Source organism: Oncorhynchus mykiss, chromosome 21 (genome assembly GCF_057628025.1).
Source record: "Oncorhynchus mykiss isolate SJ-2025 chromosome 21, ASM5762802v1, whole genome shotgun sequence".
Classification (NCBI taxonomy): domain Eukaryota; kingdom Metazoa; phylum Chordata; class Actinopteri; order Salmoniformes; family Salmonidae; genus Oncorhynchus; species Oncorhynchus mykiss.
The window spans coordinates 39,882,450-39,901,948 of NC_143042.1; the positions used below are offsets into that span (position 1 = coordinate 39,882,450).

General features: G+C 41.3%; 2 protein-coding genes across 9 annotated transcripts in view; one reads left to right on the top strand and one right to left on the bottom strand.

Moving 5' to 3' along the window:
* Nucleotides 1-4,381: 4,381 nt before the first annotated feature.
* LOC149973246 (uncharacterized) lies at nt 4,382-9,186 on the bottom strand. Its single transcript, XM_090213376.1, has 3 exons — nt 8,894-9,186; nt 6,721-6,981; nt 4,382-5,845 (listed from the first exon to the last, which is right to left on the bottom strand). The coding sequence occupies exons 1-3, from the start codon at nt 9,062-9,064 to the stop codon at nt 4,382-4,384; spliced, it is 1,896 nt and encodes a 631-aa protein (XP_090069502.1). The 5' UTR covers nt 9,065-9,186.
* A 4,858-nt stretch (nt 9,187-14,044) lies between these two features.
* Nucleotides 14,045-19,499, top strand: part of LOC110500870 (neuralized-like protein 4) — a 31,492-nt gene continuing 26,037 nt past the window's right edge. For 5 of the 8 annotated variants that reach the window (XR_016490334.1, XM_036957965.2, XM_036957966.2 and 2 more), the window contains exon 1: nt 14,046-14,253. Coding sequence is in view for 4 of the 8 variants with exons in the window: in XM_036957965.2 (XP_036813860.2) it covers nt 14,089-14,253 (165 nt within the window). In the remaining 4 variants the exon portion in view is untranslated. Of the gene's footprint in view, nt 14,254-17,870; nt 18,166-19,499 lie in introns of those variants that run through there. The other 3 variants (XR_005038617.2, XM_090214643.1, XM_090214642.1) reach the window with 3 other exon arrangements.

The window sequence follows — 19,499 nt, forward strand, 5'->3', positions numbered from 1 at the left end:
TGTGGCTTTCTGTTTCATCTGTTTGGAAGTATTACACCAAGGACTGCACACTGTGTAGCAGAGGAAGTACAACGACTGTTCAGGGAACGAACAGTGACTGACCATTCAGAGAAGCAGGTGTGGTGGGCTGTTGAAGAGCTCCGGGGCTGTTTTTTATACTGTCTTTGTTTCTCCTGGTCTGTCTCATCGATGACCTCTCCCACTGAACCGACACTGCCTTTCCAACCCAAATTGTCCTCAACTTCATCCCAAGCCGACAGAGACTTTCAATCTTCATCATTTACATTTAGGGTGTAAATACGGGTTAAAAAATGTATTCATTATTATTAGATCTGTAAATCCAAGTATGCCTAGTACGCTAGGTCTACTGTTTAGGCCAGACCTACTATGTTATGTTTGTTAATCTTTTGAGCCATTTATTTATTAAGAGGACCACAATGGAAATACATTTTCAAACTTTTTTGTGTCATTCTCGATGATTTTAAATGCATTATCCACGTGTGGTTGTATAGTGTTTTACATGATCATATATATATATATATATAACATGGGTACCACTACAGTTGACACATACTGCCTCCTTCACCAATACTACACATTCCTTTGTCCCATGCCCTCCTGCACACTTCTTACATCTAGGGAGATCCCTCCTACACACTGCTGCAACATGACCATACATTTGGCATCTGAAACACTGTAGTGGATTCGGCACAATAGCTTTTACAGGATAACTGATATATCCTAACATTAATTTGTCGGGTAACGACTCAGCATCAAAATTCAAAAAGGACAGTGTTGTGAGAATTTTGTTCTCATGTTCATTAACCAATTCAATTAAAATACTCTGCCTGTTACTAAGAATAAGTAAGGTTCTTATTAAAATGAAACAGACAGACTAGTCTACTTAGTCCGCAACGTTTATTCTCGAGAGCTCTGCTTATCATTTCCTGTACATTGGTCTATATACCTCACATTTCGTCATAAATGTCCCTCCTCCTCTCAGATACAATGGCAATATAGTTCACAAGTCTTCTCCTACTCATACATTGTCTGCCACCTGTTAAACAATCTACAAGCCTCTCCCCTCCCTGGGTGGGGACAGAATGTCCTGTAAGGAACACAGTATTCCAGCTTGTCTGACAATAGCTCCATTTGTTTCTCACTTACACCCTGCTTACATACTAAAAAGGAACAGAAAGTCCTTGTTCTAATTCTTGACTAAAACTACACACATCAGATTTAGGTTTATGATTCTAATAAGTTTCATACAATCATACAGTGACAGGGTAGTATTCTGTTAGTTTGTTCTACGTTAAAATGTATACATCATTTAGTCATTCATAAAATTCATAACACATACAGTGGCCATGTTTGAAAAGGATCAAAACCGTAATGTGTCATGGGTAAATTGTGACTGACTGAACTACAAATAATTATGAGTAGTTATTTACGATGGAAGATGATTTGTAGATCAGTCAGTCGGCAGTCGCTTGCACTGTTGGCTGCAATGTCTTACAAGACCAGTGACTCTTCTGTTTCACTACGCTCGCAGCAGACCCCGGGAATCTTCAACTTCAGTTGATCTACCTCCACCCTTACCGCAATTCCAGTAATCACTCCTTTCAATGGCACCCTGTTCCTGAGAACAAAGCAAGTAACAGGTATTGTCCCCATTCTCTTGGCGTGGAGTGCCTGCTCTCTCTGGGTGGGAAAAGCTAATAATCACAAGTCTACTTCGGGTTATCTTCACCGATTCAACAGTACCCAACTCCTTTTTCACCCAATCTGATACCAAATTTAGGTCAGCCAAAAGACAGTGGTCCACTTTCTCCAAAAGTGTCACACCTACTCTACCAGATTCATATTTATCATGACTATCGGTGCAAGGCTCTTAACCACACTTGCCACCTCAGGTAATTTATTTCCATTATCTTCCAATTCACCTCCAGAGCTACTAGAGTACAGCTCATTCGGTTTGTACTGGCCGCCAATCTTCCTCTACACACTGTCTCCCTCGATGTTGCTAGTTTCATTGGATTCAAACTCGTAACCTACTTCCTTCCATCTCATTGACCCCAAGCCTGGAAATATACTTCCATTAGAATCCTTATCACTTTCACTGTGGGACTCCATGTTCCACGTGTCTCCATTCTTTTCCACTACTACTTTTCATTTATGTCTCTTGACCACCGTCCGCCATGCTCCCACTGCAAAAACTTGCAGTTGACTGCAGTCAAAGCTCTTCTACCCGCTTGACATAGAGATAAATAGTAATGGTGTATTTTTGTAGGCACTAAGTCCATCCTGATTCATTAGACAAAGCTCATGGGGAAAATGAATGCCGTTTTTGGATAAACGTCAAAATATAGTGTGTGGTAACACAGGCTTAGCAAATCTTATACGTTTTGTTCTGAGATAATCTTCATCAGCTAACGTCACTCTTTGTGAATTGTGAATAATTTATGTTGTTACAATTTTTTTTAAAGCACAAAGGTTTCGTAATTCATAAAGGTTATGTTGACCTACTGTTATTATCTCCTAGAACAACACGTAGAAGATCTCCTAAACCTGTGTGAACGTCAGACCTTATTTTCTGTGTTTATTCCAAAACCCTATTCTTTGCCCATTCTTTTTTCCAATAGGGATCACTGAAAGAACCTGAGGTAACTAATTTCCGGGTTTTAGGACTACAATATTGACATATAGTAAGGCGAGCTGGCGAGCTCTATTGCTGTGCATTATCATTACTGCCACCTGCTGTATTGGATGTCAAAACTCCATCCCTCCATTAGCCTCATGCGCCCTCTAGTGTTCCGTCTTGTAGTGTGCATGATCTCTGAAAGGGCCATCGAAATAGCGAAGGAAATATTTTTTCGGTGTAAAAATATTTTCTTCATAGCACAATTTTGGTGCAATTATTGCCATAACATAATTCATATCTTAATGCACAGCAATTAAAAAGTTCCCATTCGGTGAGCAAGGCTAACATAACAACTTGGATTTGCAATAACCAGCTGACTCGCGCACTGCAACAATGTATTTATCTATATTTTAATATCTATGTATTATTAATGAATAGTAAAATTGAAGCATAATGCATGCTTTATATAGTGTGCTGCTGAATGAACAATGTAGTTATATGAGCTTTTAATGCTTGGTTTCAAAGAGTTGAGGTATATGGCAGATGTATGCATATAAAACACTGCTCATTCTTGTAAATCTGTGATAAATGTTCTATTGATTGATTCTGCCTGGACAGAAAGCGGACCACACTGCCATAAAGCAATTTTGCTTACTTGACCTTCTGCCGTTAATCTTAAAAAATGTGGGCGCGTATTTCGATTTGGATTTAAAACCAGAGCTTTCATATTGTCGCAAACCCATGTGTCGCGAAGCACGCCGCCCCAGTGAAGATGGCGGCTGAGCTGCACCCGCGCAGCGGAAAACTGATCGGACTGTCGAATTCGAACAGAACCGCTCAGCGGAACCAACCAGTCCAAGAATTTAACCACGGGTTAGTTCTAAGCAGAGAGCCACTGAGGGAACGGGATGTATTCACCGTCCGTATTGACAAGAAGGTAAACATAGCTGTCACTTTCAGCTCGGTGGGGGAGAGAGATGGGAATGCGAGGAGAGAGTGCATCCCGTGCCAGTGGGACGGAGTCTCTCTGTTGTCCGCAGTGGTGCTCGTGTCTTATTCAGTCCTCGTTTGGGCGTGCGCAGTTTGACAATCAAGCAGTACAGTTTAGGTTTACTAGCGATCGTTTTAGCCATATCCTATCCAAAATGTACTGCAACACATTTGCATTGGCACATTGACAACAACACTTGTTCAACACAATTAGCTAGCTAGCTAGCTCTGTGTGGTCCAGTCCATATACAGTGTATACTTTTTTTTTACGAAGGTCAACTAGCGACATCTTCGCTACCAATTGCAAGGCTAACTTTACAGTAACGTTAGCTAAGCTATAGCTAATGTTAACCATACTAGAGATCTTTTCGTGTGTGGATCGAACCAGTAAGTGCCTCGCTCTGTCAAAACACGGTAACGTTAGCTTTCAACGGCTAACTAACTAGCGATTGCTAGCCAAATGAATGACATATTATTACCACGACCAACATTTAGCCTGATAGATTGACTACTGTATAGCAACGTTAGCTCGTTTAGTTAGCCATGAGTTTGCATGTTTGAAATGTAAGGTAGCGAGCTACTGTCGCTAGGTAACGTTAGCTATATCTCTAAGTTAGCTAACTAGCAACAGTCATTTGGTTGACTGCACACAGGCAGCAGCATTTTTCAGTTGTTGACGTCTAGCTAGTCACAGAGGTCTACCTACAGCTAGACGAGAGAAGCCAACTGGTTGAGTCAAGTTAACCTGACTCAACTTGACTCAACCAGTTGGCTTCTCTCGTCTAGCTGTAGGTAGACCTCTGTGACTAGGTAGGCCATATGCCTACCGGTGTGCAAGGCCAAATGGACTTTTAACGATTCGTGTTTATAGAAACCCTTGCCACATTCGTCACAGGTATAAGGGGGTTCTTCGGTGTGTGTGCGTTCATGTCTCTTGCGCTCACGTTCACCTTTGAAGCCTTTCCCACAGTAGCTGCACGCTAACGGCTTGCTGGTCAGGTGCGAGGCTTGATGCATCTTTAGGTACCTTGACCGAATGAAGGTCATTGGGCATTTGCCGCAAGCATACGGCTTGGAGTCCGTGTGAGTCTTCTTATGGTCGCTAAGCGTATACTTGGTTTTGAAACACATCCGACACTGAGAGCACTGGAATGCTCTCTCTTCTGAATGAACACTTGCGTGAATTTTCAAATTTTCTTTTTTTCCGAAGCACTTCCCACATGTTGGACATTGGAACGGTTTCTCTCCCCTATGGACTGATGCTTGGTGCTGTTTGAGTTCGGAAGGAGACTTGAAACCTTTTCCACACAATTCGCAACGGTGAGCTCCTCCTCCGCTGTGAGTTAGCTGGTGATTCTTGAGGTATTTCAGCTTTACGAAGGTTTTTGGACATTTGTCACAAGCATATGAGTTTGAATTTGAATTGTGCAATATTGTATGTTCCTTGAGGCCATTTTTACTTTTAAAATACTTCTGACACACGAGGCATCGGAACGGTTTCTCTGTTGAATGAACGCTTGCATGTTTGTCCAAATAACTCTTTGTTGCAAAGCACTTCCCACATGTTGGGCATTCAAGCGGCTTCTCTCTCCTGTGGACCACCAATTGGTGATTTCTGAGCTTCCAAGCAGTCGGGAAACATTTCCCACATAATTCACAACAATAAGGTCTCTCTCCTGTGTGAGTCCGTTGATGCTGTTTAAAATTACATAATTTCTTAAAAACCTTACCGCAGTCCGGACAGAGGTACTCTTTCCGGGTGTTGGTAGTCTTATGTTGTTTCCTGTTTGGCCTTGGCTTTCTGTTGTGAAGAGATTCGTCACTCGAGGTTTGTCCGGCATTAGCATTCTCCTCCTCCCATTGGTCATCATCTGCGTTCTCCTTACTTCCGTCTGATTGTGCCACCATGGGTGCTTCTGTTCTTTTCTTTTCCCTCCTGGGTATAGTGGATAGCACAGAATCCCCACTGAGACTTTGTGCATCTGTACTTAGGGCCTGAATGTCTGTAGGCCTGCTTTCTGCCTCTCTGTCTGTTGGCCTACTTGCTTCTTGTTTGGCTGTATTTGGCCCCTGTTTGTTAGACTTAGTGAGTGAGGAAGGTAATTTTGCCAGAGATATAAAGCATTGTTTCATCTCTATGGTTTTAACTCTGATCGTGGTCTCCTTGCAATTTGTAGTCTTGTCAGCCTCATCAATGGGAGTTGGCACTTCAACCTGGGAGAAAAAAAATTGATTGGATCTCCAACATACACACACACAGTCACAGAGCAGCACCCCTGGTTCAGGTTATGGAGTTAAGTGCCTTGCTCAATGGTACAATGGCAGTACATGTCAGTCCAGGTATTCAAGGATAATAACAGTAAAGGGCTCATGCCCACTGATAACGTCAGCCCCCTGGACTGCATAATTCATGCAAATGATGGGGGTCACCTTGGGGTCATGATAGGGGCTGCACCAAATGATTGATGTATTATAATAATTGATTATGCTTATGTTGTATTCATAGAAGGGAAAGGGCTATAAGACCCTCCCCACTACATGTATAGGTTTCTGGACCACAGATTAGCAATATATGCATTATAAGATTATTTTCTAGTCTCTGCCTCTTATAAGAAACGTTATGAGCAGATGTGAGAGCCATTGCGGTCAAAACAGGGTGTCTGTGATAAAGCGCCTCAAGGCTAAAAGAGATACATAGACACAGACCCCTGCAGGGGAGTAAATAGATAAGAGACAAGTTAGACATACCACTGTAAGCCACACGGGAATGGAAAATTACTGCTGAGCCCTTAGAAAACACTGGACTATTGTTTTCTCCTGCAAGTTTGTATAACTGTATATGCATGGGCTTGGTCTCATGAGTAGAAGGTGTTGACATAGGCAGTTACATCACTAGGGGTTGACTGCACGTATATTAAAGCAACTTTGACCTGTTTTATTTTGCAGAACTTACTCTGAAACATACGTGCCGTGTTTCCGTTGTCAACTTCTGTCTGCAATTGCATTAAAAGGTTTGATTGATTTACTGATTTCGCCAATAAGCCAAAGATTGACAAGGAATCTACACAAACGTGTTAAATATAACATACCTCCAAATCCTCTGCAAACTCCGGTGAATATGGTAATCCCGTCCATTCCTGCTCTTCCAATGTCTGTGGGGTTCTTCCCACTGTCTTTTCAGGTATCTCCTTACCGTCAGTCATCTCCAATAGCTTAACTTTCAGAGATTTAACCTCACTTTGACTCTGGCATATCTTTGAACACAGAGCTGCAGTACCTTTGGAGATCAAGTGGTTGATTTTGATAATAGTCTTTGTCACGAACTGTTTCATCACACATTTCAACTGGACCTAGAACAAGAAAACATATATAGATATATTTTTCATTCCACAACAACCTGTTTTCAAGCTGTTTAACTATGGATAGAAAACGAATTAGCTCATACGTTAAAGGGATAATCCACCCCCAGAAATGAAAGTCCTGTCAATTTGAGGATAGTAACGTAAACTCACCCCATTCCGTGCAAATGTGCGCAACCGCAACATTCAAACGAGGCTACAAAGAAAACTAATGGGACTGTAGCGACTGTGTTGACTTCAAAATCGGGGGTGTGAACTAAGTTTCTCTTCAAGCGTTGATCGACATGGTAATGGCGCTATAGTATTGGAGAAATGTTGAAAAAAATGGACCCTCCGTTACATCTAGACGTGTCATGTCGTAACGTACAGCACGCATAAAGCATATATTTCTGTCTTAAAATCTCTCTCCACCAGGTGTAGCACTTCTCTCATCCTTTAAAAACAAGAAATGGACAGTGACGGGGTAAGGGGATACCTAGTTGTTTTTTGCGTCATCATTGCATGCGATCATCATTCTCAAAGCCGCTGTTTACTTGTAAGATCACTTTAGTACCGCCCAAAAAAAACGATTCAAATTCGACACAAACCTTCAAATAGGTATGTAATGACACATTATATAAACTCTTTATAGTGTTTTATTTACATTTTAGAGGCGATAAGGTGATAAGTTGGACAGATCGAGTGAAAAAAAGCAATTTTCCCCACACGACATCTCTCCTTCTCACTATCACGCATTAGTTTCGCTTCCCCACCCGCCATTTTTAAAAAGACCCTACGGGCTCATTGCCTGCTTGAATTATGCAGAAACGGACAGTGTTAGGTCATGTAATTGCTTCTGTTGGAAGGGGTAGAAATTGTGCTTTACAATGGTATTGACATTACAGTTGATCTGGAAGTATTACTTTTTGGGGGAGCTAAAATAAGGGCAATTGTACGGACCAAGGCGATGTACGAGTTTACGTTAGTATATTTTCTATGAGTGAGTAAAATAACTATTTTCTCCATAATTTAACTTCTAAGTGGTCCGTTCTCACCACTGGAGATAAAGGATAACAAACAATCACATTTTATAACTCTTAAATAATTACATGCACTCCAGATCGCCAAACCAGCCAATGTATGGTAAGGGTAGTGTCTAGAACACACCCATCTATTTATATCGTTAAAACAAATTATATATATTTTGCTTAGGGTGTGTTCGTAAATTCAATCTGGAGTGGGCTCTGGGCCTTCGTAATTTTACTCGCCCTAGCAGAGCTGGTTAGGCTATTTTCATGTTATCCAGAGCATTGGTGACTAACTGTACAGCTAGCAACAATTTAATTACGCTTTTCCGCCGTGGTTTACTAACACTGGCCATATTCAAGCGGTGTTGATCATTCGTAAATTCATCCGTTATTCTGCACTCTGTCACACTCCGATGAGTGCTCTGAAATCAGAGTAGATAGCCAGAGCGAATTTACGAACGGACCATTTGATGTGTTCTATCTAAACAGCGTACCAAATTAGTAACTACCATCATGCAATGCGCCCTTTGTGTCTGTGGGAAAGGTCCGTTGGTGCCATAGCAACGTCTGTACTTTGCATTGTCTGCCTCAGAGATTAACTGCAAATTGAACATGGTCTGATTGTAGACCCCTAAATTGATAGTGCAGTGTGTTTAGACGATTTTACTACTAGCTAACTACTTCACATGCTGGTAATTGTGTTTGGCTACCTAACTAGCCAGCCCAGAGAGAGCATTGCATTGTGGGCTTTGTAGTCGACTTGGACTGCAACAGATTTCCACAACGATTTGCACGTTGATTGTATTAGTGTCATTTAACACTGCAAATCATAGGAAGTAGTGATGTTGGATGGATTATTAAACATTTTATTTGTAAAAGTAAAGTTAGCCACTTACTTTTACCTCCAACTTGGACTCCCCTGTCTTTCCTGCATCGACAATGCCTGTGCTGTGTTGTGTAGAAAAGACTGAGACCGCCATACATTTGTCAATTTCATCCTCAAACGACATCATTAATTCATCCATAATAGATACCAACTCATTATGGAAAGGATCTGGCTGCCACATCTTGTATTTGGTAGTTAATTATCAACAGCGATTGTTACATTTTTAACAAAGTACAACAACATTCATAGACCGTATGACGATACACCTTCTTCTTCGATGGGGTTTAACGGCGGTTAGCATCCAATAATGGGGCAATACCCCCACCAACTGGACTGAAGTATAAATCCATTGTTCACTGAGTGCACAAAACATTAGGAACACCTGCTCTTCCATGACACTGACCAGGTGAATCCGGAAAGAAAGTTATGACCCCTTATTGATGTCACTTGTTAAATCCACTTCAATCAGTGTAGATGAAGGTGAGAAGACAGGTTAAATAAGGATTTTTAAGCCTTGAGACATGGATCGGGAATGTGTGCTATTCAGAGGGTGAATGAGCAAGACTAAATATTTAAGAGTCTTTGAACACGGTATGGTAGTAGGTGCCAGGCGCAGTGTTGAGTGTGTCAAGAACTGCAAAGCTGCTGGGTTTTTCACAAACAGTTTCCCGTGTGTATCAAGAATGGTCCACCACCCAAAACTCATCCAGCCAACTTGACACAACTGTGGGAAGCATTGGAGTCAACATGAGCCAGCATCGCTGTGGAACACTTTTGACACCTTGTAGAGTCCATGCCCACTGATGAATTGAGGCTGTTCTGAGGGCAAAAGGGGGTATAACTCAACATTAGGAAGGTGCTCTTAATGTTTTGTACACTCAGTGTACTTTGTGATACGAAAAGAGAAAAATGATCCGGCCAACTAACCAGTAGTCACTAGTTACCACAGCCACAAAGTCATAAACCCCACCTATTTCTACAATTATCTTCTTAAAATGTGATGTGAAACCTAACCTTAATCGCACTGCTAACATTATTAAGACCAAAAGGCTAATGTTTCTATATACATTTTTACGATATAGCCAATTTTGACTTTGTGGCTCTGGCAACTAGTGGGAACACAACCTACCCAACACATTAAAAACCCACCACCCCATTCCACTATTTTGACCCCATCTTATCCTACACCAGGACAACGGCCTGGCAGGAACTACCATTCAACACACCCTGTAACTCTTCTGAAGTAAAATCTCATATTACTAAGTACTTCTCTGCAGTTGCCACCACAACACCTATTTTCTGTGACTTGCATTCCATTCCGGTGGTACAGGTGATAACCACATTTAATTTGTAGGCCTATCACTCTGTACTGGAAAAAGTATACTACTCACGGTGAGCCTGTTAGGGTCCCTCACCCTTGAACCATCTTCATCTACTTTCTTCACTGGCTCAGCATAGAACACCTTCTGTACAACTCTGACCCTGGCAGCCCCAACCTGCCTCTCTCGCACCAGACACTTCTGATCCCCAGCAACAAGATAGTGGTTGTCATGGCGCCGTAAGGTAGCCTAGGCAGAGAGCTCTATAAATATTCTACCTATTTTTTTCATAAAATGGAAGTGTTTTTGTAGCTTTTGTTTAAGGTATTTTTTTGGGGGGGGGGGGGGGGGGGGGTTGCTCTAAGGTTTGATCACTATATCCTGTGGACTCAGAGTTGCAGGATCATGATGAAAAGTCTATATTTTGGCTTGATAGCTAGGATTCTAATAAAGTGGCTTTTGGATTCCAAAAATGTGGCTTTCTGTTTCATCTGTTTGGAAGTATTACACCAAGGACTGCACACTGTGTAGCAGAGGAAGTACAACGACTGTTCAGGGAACGAACAGTGACTGACCATTCAGAGAAGCAGGTGTGGTGGGCTGTTGAAGAGCTCCGGGGCTGTTTTTTATACTGTCTTTGTTTCTCCTGGTCTGTCTCATCGATGACCTCTCCCACTGAACCGACACTGCCTTTCCAACCCAAATTGTCCTCAACTTCATCCCAAGCCGACAGAGACTTTCAATCTTCATCATTTACATTTAGGGTGTAAATACGGGTTAAAAAATGTATTCATTATTATTAGATCTGTAAATCCAAGTATGCCTAGTACGCTAGGTCTACTGTTTAGGCCAGACCTACTATGTTATGTTTGTTAATCTTTTGAGCCATTTATTTATTAAGAGGACCACAATGGAAATACATTTTCAAACTTTTTTGTGTCATTCTCGATGATTTTAAATGCATTATCCACGTGTGGTTGTATAGTGTTTTACATGATCATATATATATATATATATAACATGGGTACCACTACAGTTGACACATACTGCCTCCTTCACCAATACTACACATTCCTTTGTCCCATGCCCTCCTGCACACTTCTTACATCTAGGGAGATCCCTCCTACACACTGCTGCAACATGACCATACATTTGGCATCTGAAACACTGTAGTGGATTCGGCACAATAGCTTTTACAGGATAACTGATATATCCTAACATTAATTTGTCGGGTAACGACTCAGCATCAAAATTCAAAAAGGACAGTGTTGTGAGAATTTTGTTCTCATGTTCATTAACCAATTCAATTAAAATACTCTGCCTGTTACTAAGAATAAGTAAGGTTCTTATTAAAATGAAACAGACAGACTAGTCTACTTAGTCCGCAACGTTTATTCTCGAGAGCTCTGCTTATCATTTCCTGTACATTGGTCTATATACCTCACATTTCGTCATAAATGTCCCTCCTCCTCTCAGATACAATGGCAATATAGTTCACAAGTCTTCTCCTACTCATACATTGTCTGCCACCTGTTAAACAATCTACAAGCCTCTCCCCTCCCTGGGTGGGGACAGAATGTCCTGTAAGGAACACAGTATTCCAGCTTGTCTGACAATAGCTCCATTTGTTTCTCACTTACACCCTGCTTACATACTAAAAAGGAACAGAAAGTCCTTGTTCTAATTCTTGACTAAAACTACACACATCAGATTTAGGTTTATGATTCTAATAAGTTTCATACAATCATACAGTGACAGGGTAGTATTCTGTTAGTTTGTTCTACGTTAAAATGTATACATCATTTAGTCATTCATAAAATTCATAACACATACAGTGGCCATGTTTGAAAAGGATCAAAACCGTAATGTGTCATGGGTAAATTGTGACTGACTGAACTACAAATAATTATGAGTAGTTATTTACGATGGAAGATGATTTGTAGATCAGTCAGTCGGCAGTCGCTTGCACTGTTGGCTGCAATGTCTTACAAGACCAGTGACTCTTCTGTTTCACTACGCTCGCAGCAGACCCCGGGAATCTTCAACTTCAGTTGATCTACCTCCACCCTTACCGCAATTCCAGTAATCACTCCTTTCAATGGCACCCTGTTCCTGAGAACAAAGCAAGTAACAGGTATTGTCCCCATTCTCTTGGCGTGGAGTGCCTGCTCTCTCTGGGTGGGAAAAGCTAATAATCACAAGTCTACTTCGGGTTATCTTCACCGATTCAACAGTACCCAACTCCTTTTTCACCCAATCTGATACCAAATTTAGGTCAGCCAAAAGACAGTGGTCCACTTTCTCCAAAAGTGTCACACCTACTCTACCAGATTCATATTTATCATGACTATCGGTGCAAGGCTCTTAACCACACTTGCCACCTCAGGTAATTTATTTCCATTATCTTCCAATTCACCTCCAGAGCTACTAGAGTACAGCTCATTCGGTTTGTACTGGCCGCCAATCTTCCTCTACACACTGTCTCCCTCGATGTTGCTAGTTTCATTGGATTCAAACTCGTAACCTACTTCCTTCCATCTCATTGACCCCAAGCCTGGAAATATACTTCCATTAGAATCCTTATCACTTTCACTGTGGGACTCCATGTTCCACGTGTCTCCATTCTTTTCCACTACTACTTTTCATTTATGTCTCTTGACCACCGTCCGCCATGCTCCCACTGCAAAAACTTGCAGTTGACTGCAGTCAAAGCTCTTCTACCCGCTTGACATAGAGATAAATAGTAATGGTGTATTTTTGTAGGCACTAAGTCCATCCTGATTCATTAGACAAAGCTCATGGGGAAAATGAATGCCGTTTTTGGATAAACGTCAAAATATAGTGTGTGGTAACACAGGCTTAGCAAATCTTATACGTTTTGTTCTGAGATAATCTTCATCAGCTAACGTCACTCTTTGTGAATTGTGAATAATTTATGTTGTTACAATTTTTTTTAAAGCACAAAGGTTTCGTAATTCATAAAGGTTATGTTGACCTACTGTTATTATCTCCTAGAACAACACGTAGAAGATCTCCTAAACCTGTGTGAACGTCAGACCTTATTTTCTGTGTTTATTCCAAAACCCTATTCTTTGCCCATTCTTTTTTCCAATAGGGATCACTGAAAGAACCTGAGGTAACTAATTTCCGGGTTTTAGGACTACAATATTGACATATAGTAAGGCGAGCTGGCGAGCTCTATTGCTGTGCATTATCATTACTGCCACCTGCTGTATTGGATGTCAAAACTCCATCCCTCCATTAGCCTCATGCGCCCTCTAGTGTTCCGTCTTGTAGTGTGCATGATCTCTGAAAGGGCCATCGAAATAGCGAAGGAAATATTTTTTCGGTGTAAAAATATTTTCTTCATAGCACAATTTTGGTGCAATTATTGCCATAACATAATTCATATCTTAATGCACAGCAATTAAAAAGTTCCCATTCGGTGAGCAAGGCTAACATAACAACTTGGATTTGCAATAACCAGCTGACTCGCGCACTGCAACAATGTATTTATCTATATTTTAATATCTATGTATTATTAATGAATAGTAAAATTGAAGCATAATGCATGCTTTATATAGTGTGCTGCTGAATGAACAATGTAGTTATATGAGCTTTTAATGCTTGGTTTCAAAGAGTTGAGGTATATGGCAGATGTATGCATATAAAACACTGCTCATTCTTGTAAATCTGTGATAAATGTTCTATTGATTGATTCTGCCTGGACAGAAAGCGGACCACACTGCCATAAAGCAATTTTGCTTACTTGACCTTCTGCCGTTAATCTTAAAAAATGTGGGCGCGTATTTCGATTTGGATTTAAAACCAGAGCTTTCATATTGTCGCAAACCCATGTGTCGCGAAGCACGCCGCCCCAGTGAAGATGGCGGCTGAGCTGCACCCGCGCAGCGGAAAACTGATCGGACTGTCGAATTCGAACAGAACCGCTCAGCGGAACCAACCAGTCCAAGAATTTAACCACGGGTTAGTTCTAAGCAGAGAGCCACTGAGGGAACGGGATGTATTCACCGTCCGTATTGACAAGAAGGTAAACATAGCTGTCACTTTCAGCTCGGTGGGGGAGAGAGATGGGAATGCGAGGAGAGAGTGCATCCCGTGCCAGTGGGACGGAGTCTCTCTGTTGTCCGCAGTGGTGCTCGTGTCTTATTCAGTCCTCGTTTGGGCGTGCGCAGTTTGACAATCAAGCAGTACAGTTTAGGTTTACTAGCGATCGTTTTAGCCATATCCTATCCAAAATGTACTGCAACACATTTGCATTGGCACATTGACAACAACACTTGTTCAACACAATTAGCTAGCTAGCTAGCTCTGTGTGGTCCAGTCCATATACAGTGTATACTTTTTTTTTACGAAGGTCAACTAGCGACATCTTCGCTACCAATTGCAAGGCTAACTTTACAGTAACGTTAGCTAAGCTATAGCTAATGTTAACCATACTAGAGATCTTTTCGTGTGTGGATCGAACCAGTAAGTGCCTCGCTCTGTCAAAACACGGTAACGTTAGCTTTCAACGGCTAACTAACTAGCGATTGCTAGCCAAATGAATGACATATTATTACCACGACCAACATTTAGCCTGATAGATTGACTACTGTATAGCAACGTTAGCTCGTTTAGTTAGCCATGAGTTTGCATGTTTGAAATGTAAGGTAGCGAGCTACTGTCGCTAGGTAACGTTAGCTATATCTCTAAGTTAGCTAACTAGCAACAGTCATTTGGTTGACTGCACACAGGCAGCAGCATTTTTCAGTTGTTGACGTCTAGCTAGTCACAGAGGTCTACCTACAGCTAGACGAGAGAAGCCAACTGGTTGAGTCAAGTTAACCTGACTCAACTTGACTCAACCAGTTGGCTTCTCTCGTCTAGCTGTAGGTAGACCTCTGTGACTAGGTAGGCCATATGCCAATACTGTGGTCTTGACCAAAGATATAGAACCCCATATGGTCTGGTCTTGATAAGCAAAATAAAGGCAAAGCAGATATCAGTTGTCCTTTTTTTTTTTTTTTTTTTTACCTTTATTTAACCAGGCAAGTCAGTTAAGAACAAATTCTTATTTTCAATGACGGCCTGGGAACAGTGGGTTAACTGCTTGTTCAGGGGCAGAACGACAGATTTGTACCTCATCAGCTCGGGGGTTTGAACTCGCAACCTTCCGGTTACTAGTCCAACGCTCTAACCACTAGCCACTAGTATGGTGTATGGTCAACTCAAGACCAAAGTTGACAAAACAACTGACCCTGTGTCAGTGGTTAGGAGGAAACCTCACCCTAATCTGAATAGGCTCATTCCTAAAAAGCATAGCTGTAGTTTATCTGGATTATTGGGCCTCTTTGTGATACACATTGGTATCACTGCGTTTACACAGGCAGCCTAATTCTGATCTTTTTTCTCTAACTGATGTTTTGACCAATCAGATTAGATCTTTTGCCAATAATTTGGCAAAAACTCAATAGTGCTGCCTGCCTGTGTAAACATAGCCATTGGGCTTGTTCAAAGTGACTGATCTACAAATCACCTTGCATCATAAATAACTACTTATTATTATTTGTAGATCAATCAGTCACCATTTACCCACAATGTATAATGATTTGATGCTCTCCAACACGGCCAATGTTTTGAGCCAACCGTTAGTTACTGTTTCTGTTAAAAGGTCTGTCTGCCTATGCAACATTTAGACTTCTTATCTCTATGCACCTAGTTTGCCTGTTATCTAATTTTAGCGAAGATAGCCATGATTGTCGGTCTGCCAGGCCCGTTGGTGACCCTGACACCTGTGGGTTTTTGGCAGAGGGCACTAGTACTGTCTCCTCCAATGCCATTTTAGCCCAACTGGGGTAGCACACAGCTCAGTGAACATGTATAGAGGGTGTATCCTTCAACCACTTGTAATGCCACTCTAGAAATCACTAGCTTGTCACATGAATAATAAACTCGCACAACAAGCTTTCACATGAAGAGCATGGCTAACTAGATGGATAACATTAACAACAGATAGGCCTATATCCCTCCCGGCAGTGAGTTACCCATTTTCTCACTGGCGATAGTTTCATGGCCAGTATCATCTCATGTATCAAAGCTATAATGGACCACTATCCGTAATTGCATGACGGAAATCAATATCTGTGCTGTACAGTCAGTGCAACAAACTTGGCATTGTTGCTACAGTAATGCTATTTATAGACATTGATAGAGCTTGTGTCTTGTCCTGCAATCGGACAACAGGCAAATGCACCAAAACCAAGCTGCTAGATTGATATACGACAGCTTGTTCGGGGTGGAACATGATGGTGTTTGTTGGTAATAATGACAGTAGCATATTATGTGGGATGGTCGTTTGGTAAGCACTAGTGTAGTATGTGCCTGCCTCTCCCCCTGGCTGCTAGTCTTTGTAGTGTGTGTGTGTGTGTGTCAGAGAGAGATAAGGAGCAGCAGCAGCTTGTATTCACAGATGTGTTTGTGTATGCATTCGTTTGCAGATTTGTGTGAATGTGTGCTGGGGAGAGAGACCGAGAGATGGATGCAGCTTTTTAGTGTGTGAGAGAGGGTCTACATCAGATTTAGAATGTGCTTGCAAGGATGAATACCGCAATAACAGATGTGTTTTTCAGTATCACCAAATGTGTATGCCAAAGTCACCACATTTTGTGATACTGAAAATTACAACATCTGGCGTTACGGCATTCAGCTGACCTTTTTTACAAGGAGACGTGTGCGCCTAAGTTGAAAAATGTAGGCGCACAAAAATACATTTAGGAGCAGTGATGCTCCTAAATTAAGATTCCAGGTCCCAGAGCAAAATATTTAGGCACATATGTGAGTAGAATGTTTGCACTGTAGAGCCCTGCTCTAAATTGAATTCGTCTGCCTCAATTTACAGTATATTATTTACTCTTGGTCTGTCTTTAACTCAAATGTGAGTTTGTTGTTCACAGATTGTGCACTCTATTAGTGTTTGGTAGCATTGCCTTTAAATTGTTTAACTTGCGTGAAATGTTTCGGGTAGCCTTCCACAAGCTTCCCGCAATAAATTGGGTGAATTTTGGCCCATTCCTCCTGACAGAGCTGGTGCCATAATTTTCTGGAATTTTCCAAGCTGTTTAAAGGCATAGTCAGTTTTGTGTATGTAAACAACTTCTGACAGAAATAATCTGTAAACAATTATTGGAAAAGTTTTAATGACGCCAACCTAAATGTTGGCGTCATTAAAACTTTTCCGATAATTGTTTACAGATTATTTCACTGTATCACAATTCCAGTGGGTCAGAAGTTTACATACACTAAGTTGACTGTGCCTTTAACTTCTCTCGGGTAGGGGGCAGCATTTGGGATTTTGGATGAAAACCGTGCCCAAATTAAACTGCCTTCTACTCGGGCCCAGAAGATAGGATATGCATATAATTGGTAGATTTGGATAGAAAACACTCTAAAGTTTCCAAAACTGTAGGATTTTTTTTGTTGTTGATGTAGTTTTCTATTCAATGCCATGATAGTATCCATTGATTTAGGACTCACATTTCAGTTCCTATGCCTTCCACTAGATGTCAACAGTCTTTAGAAATGGTTTCAGGCTTGTATTCTGAAAATTGAAGGAGTAAGAGCAGTCTGAATGAGTGGACTCTGCCGTGTCACAGAGCTTTTTCATGCGCGCGACCGAGAGAGCGCCTTTCTTGTTTACCTTTTATATTGACAGCGTTATTGTCTGGTTGAAATATTATCGATTATTTAGGCTAAAAACAACCTGAAGATTGAATATAAACATTGTTTGACATTTTCTATGAACTTTACGGATACAATTTGGATTTTTTTCTGCCCGTTGTGACTGCGTTTGAGCCTGTGGATTACTGAAGAAAACGTGCAAACAAAACAGAGGTTTTTGGAAATAGACTTTATCGAACAAAAGGAACATCTTCTGAGTGCAAACTTATAAAGATCATCAAAAGTAAGTGATTCATTTTATCTATATTTCTGACTTGTGTAACTCTTCTACTTGGCTGGTTACTGTTTGTAATGATTTGTCTGCTGGGCTATGTTCTCAAATAATTGTAAGGTATGCTTTTGCCGTAAAGCATTTTTAAAATCTGACACAGTGGTTGGATTCACAAGAAGTTCATCTTTAAACCTATGTAAAATAGGTGTATCTTTTCTGAATTTTTATAATGAGTATTTCTGTATTTGAATTTGGCGCTCTGCAATCTCACTGGATGTTGGCCAGGTGGGACGCCAGCATCCCACATACCCTAGAGAGGTTAAACAGCTTGGAAAATTCCAGAAAATGATGTCATGGCTTTAGAAGCTTCTGATAGGCTAATTGACATAATTTGAGTCAATTGGAGGTGTAGCTGTGGATGTATTTCAAGGCCTACCTTCAAACTCAGTGCCTCTTTGTTTGACATCATGGGAAAATCAAAAGAAATCAGCCAAGACCTCAGAAATTTTGTTTGTAGACCTCCACAAGTCTGGTTCATCCTTGGGGGCAATTTTGAAATGCCTGAAGGTACTACATTCATCTGTACAAACAATAGTATGCAAGTATAAACACCATGGGACCACGCAGCCGTCATACCGCTCAGGAGGGAGACGCCTTCTGTCTCCTAGAGATTAATGTACTTTGGTGTGAAAAGTGCAAAACAATCCTAGAACAGCAGCAAAGGACCTCGTTAAGATGCTGGAGGAAACTGGTACAAAAGTATCTATATCTACAGTAAAACAAGTCCTATAATGACATCCTGAGGAAGAAAGGAAGAAGCCATTGCTCCAAAACCGCCATAAAAAAAACATACTACGGTTTGCAACTGCACATGGGGACAAGGATCGGACTTTTCAGAGAAATGTCCTTTGGTCTGATGAAACGAAAATAGAACAGTTTGGCCATAATGACCATCGTTATGTTTGGAGTAAAAAGGGGGAGGAGTGCAAGCCGAAGCATCATGTTGTGGGGGGTGCTTTGCTGCAGGAGGGACTGGTGCACCTCACACAATAGATGGCATCATGAGGGAGGGAAACAAATGATGTGGATATATTGAAGCAACATCTCAAGACATCAGTCAGGAAGTTAGCTTTGTCACAAATGGGTCTTCCAAATGGACAATGACCTCAAGCATACTGTCAAAGTTGTGGCAAAATGGCTTAAGGACAACAAAGTCAAGGTATTGGAGTGGCCATCACAAAGCCCTGACCTCAATCCTATAGAACATTTGCGGGCAGAACTGAGAAGGCGTGTGTGAACAAGGAGGCCTACAAACATGACAGTTACACCAGCTCTGTCAAGAGGAA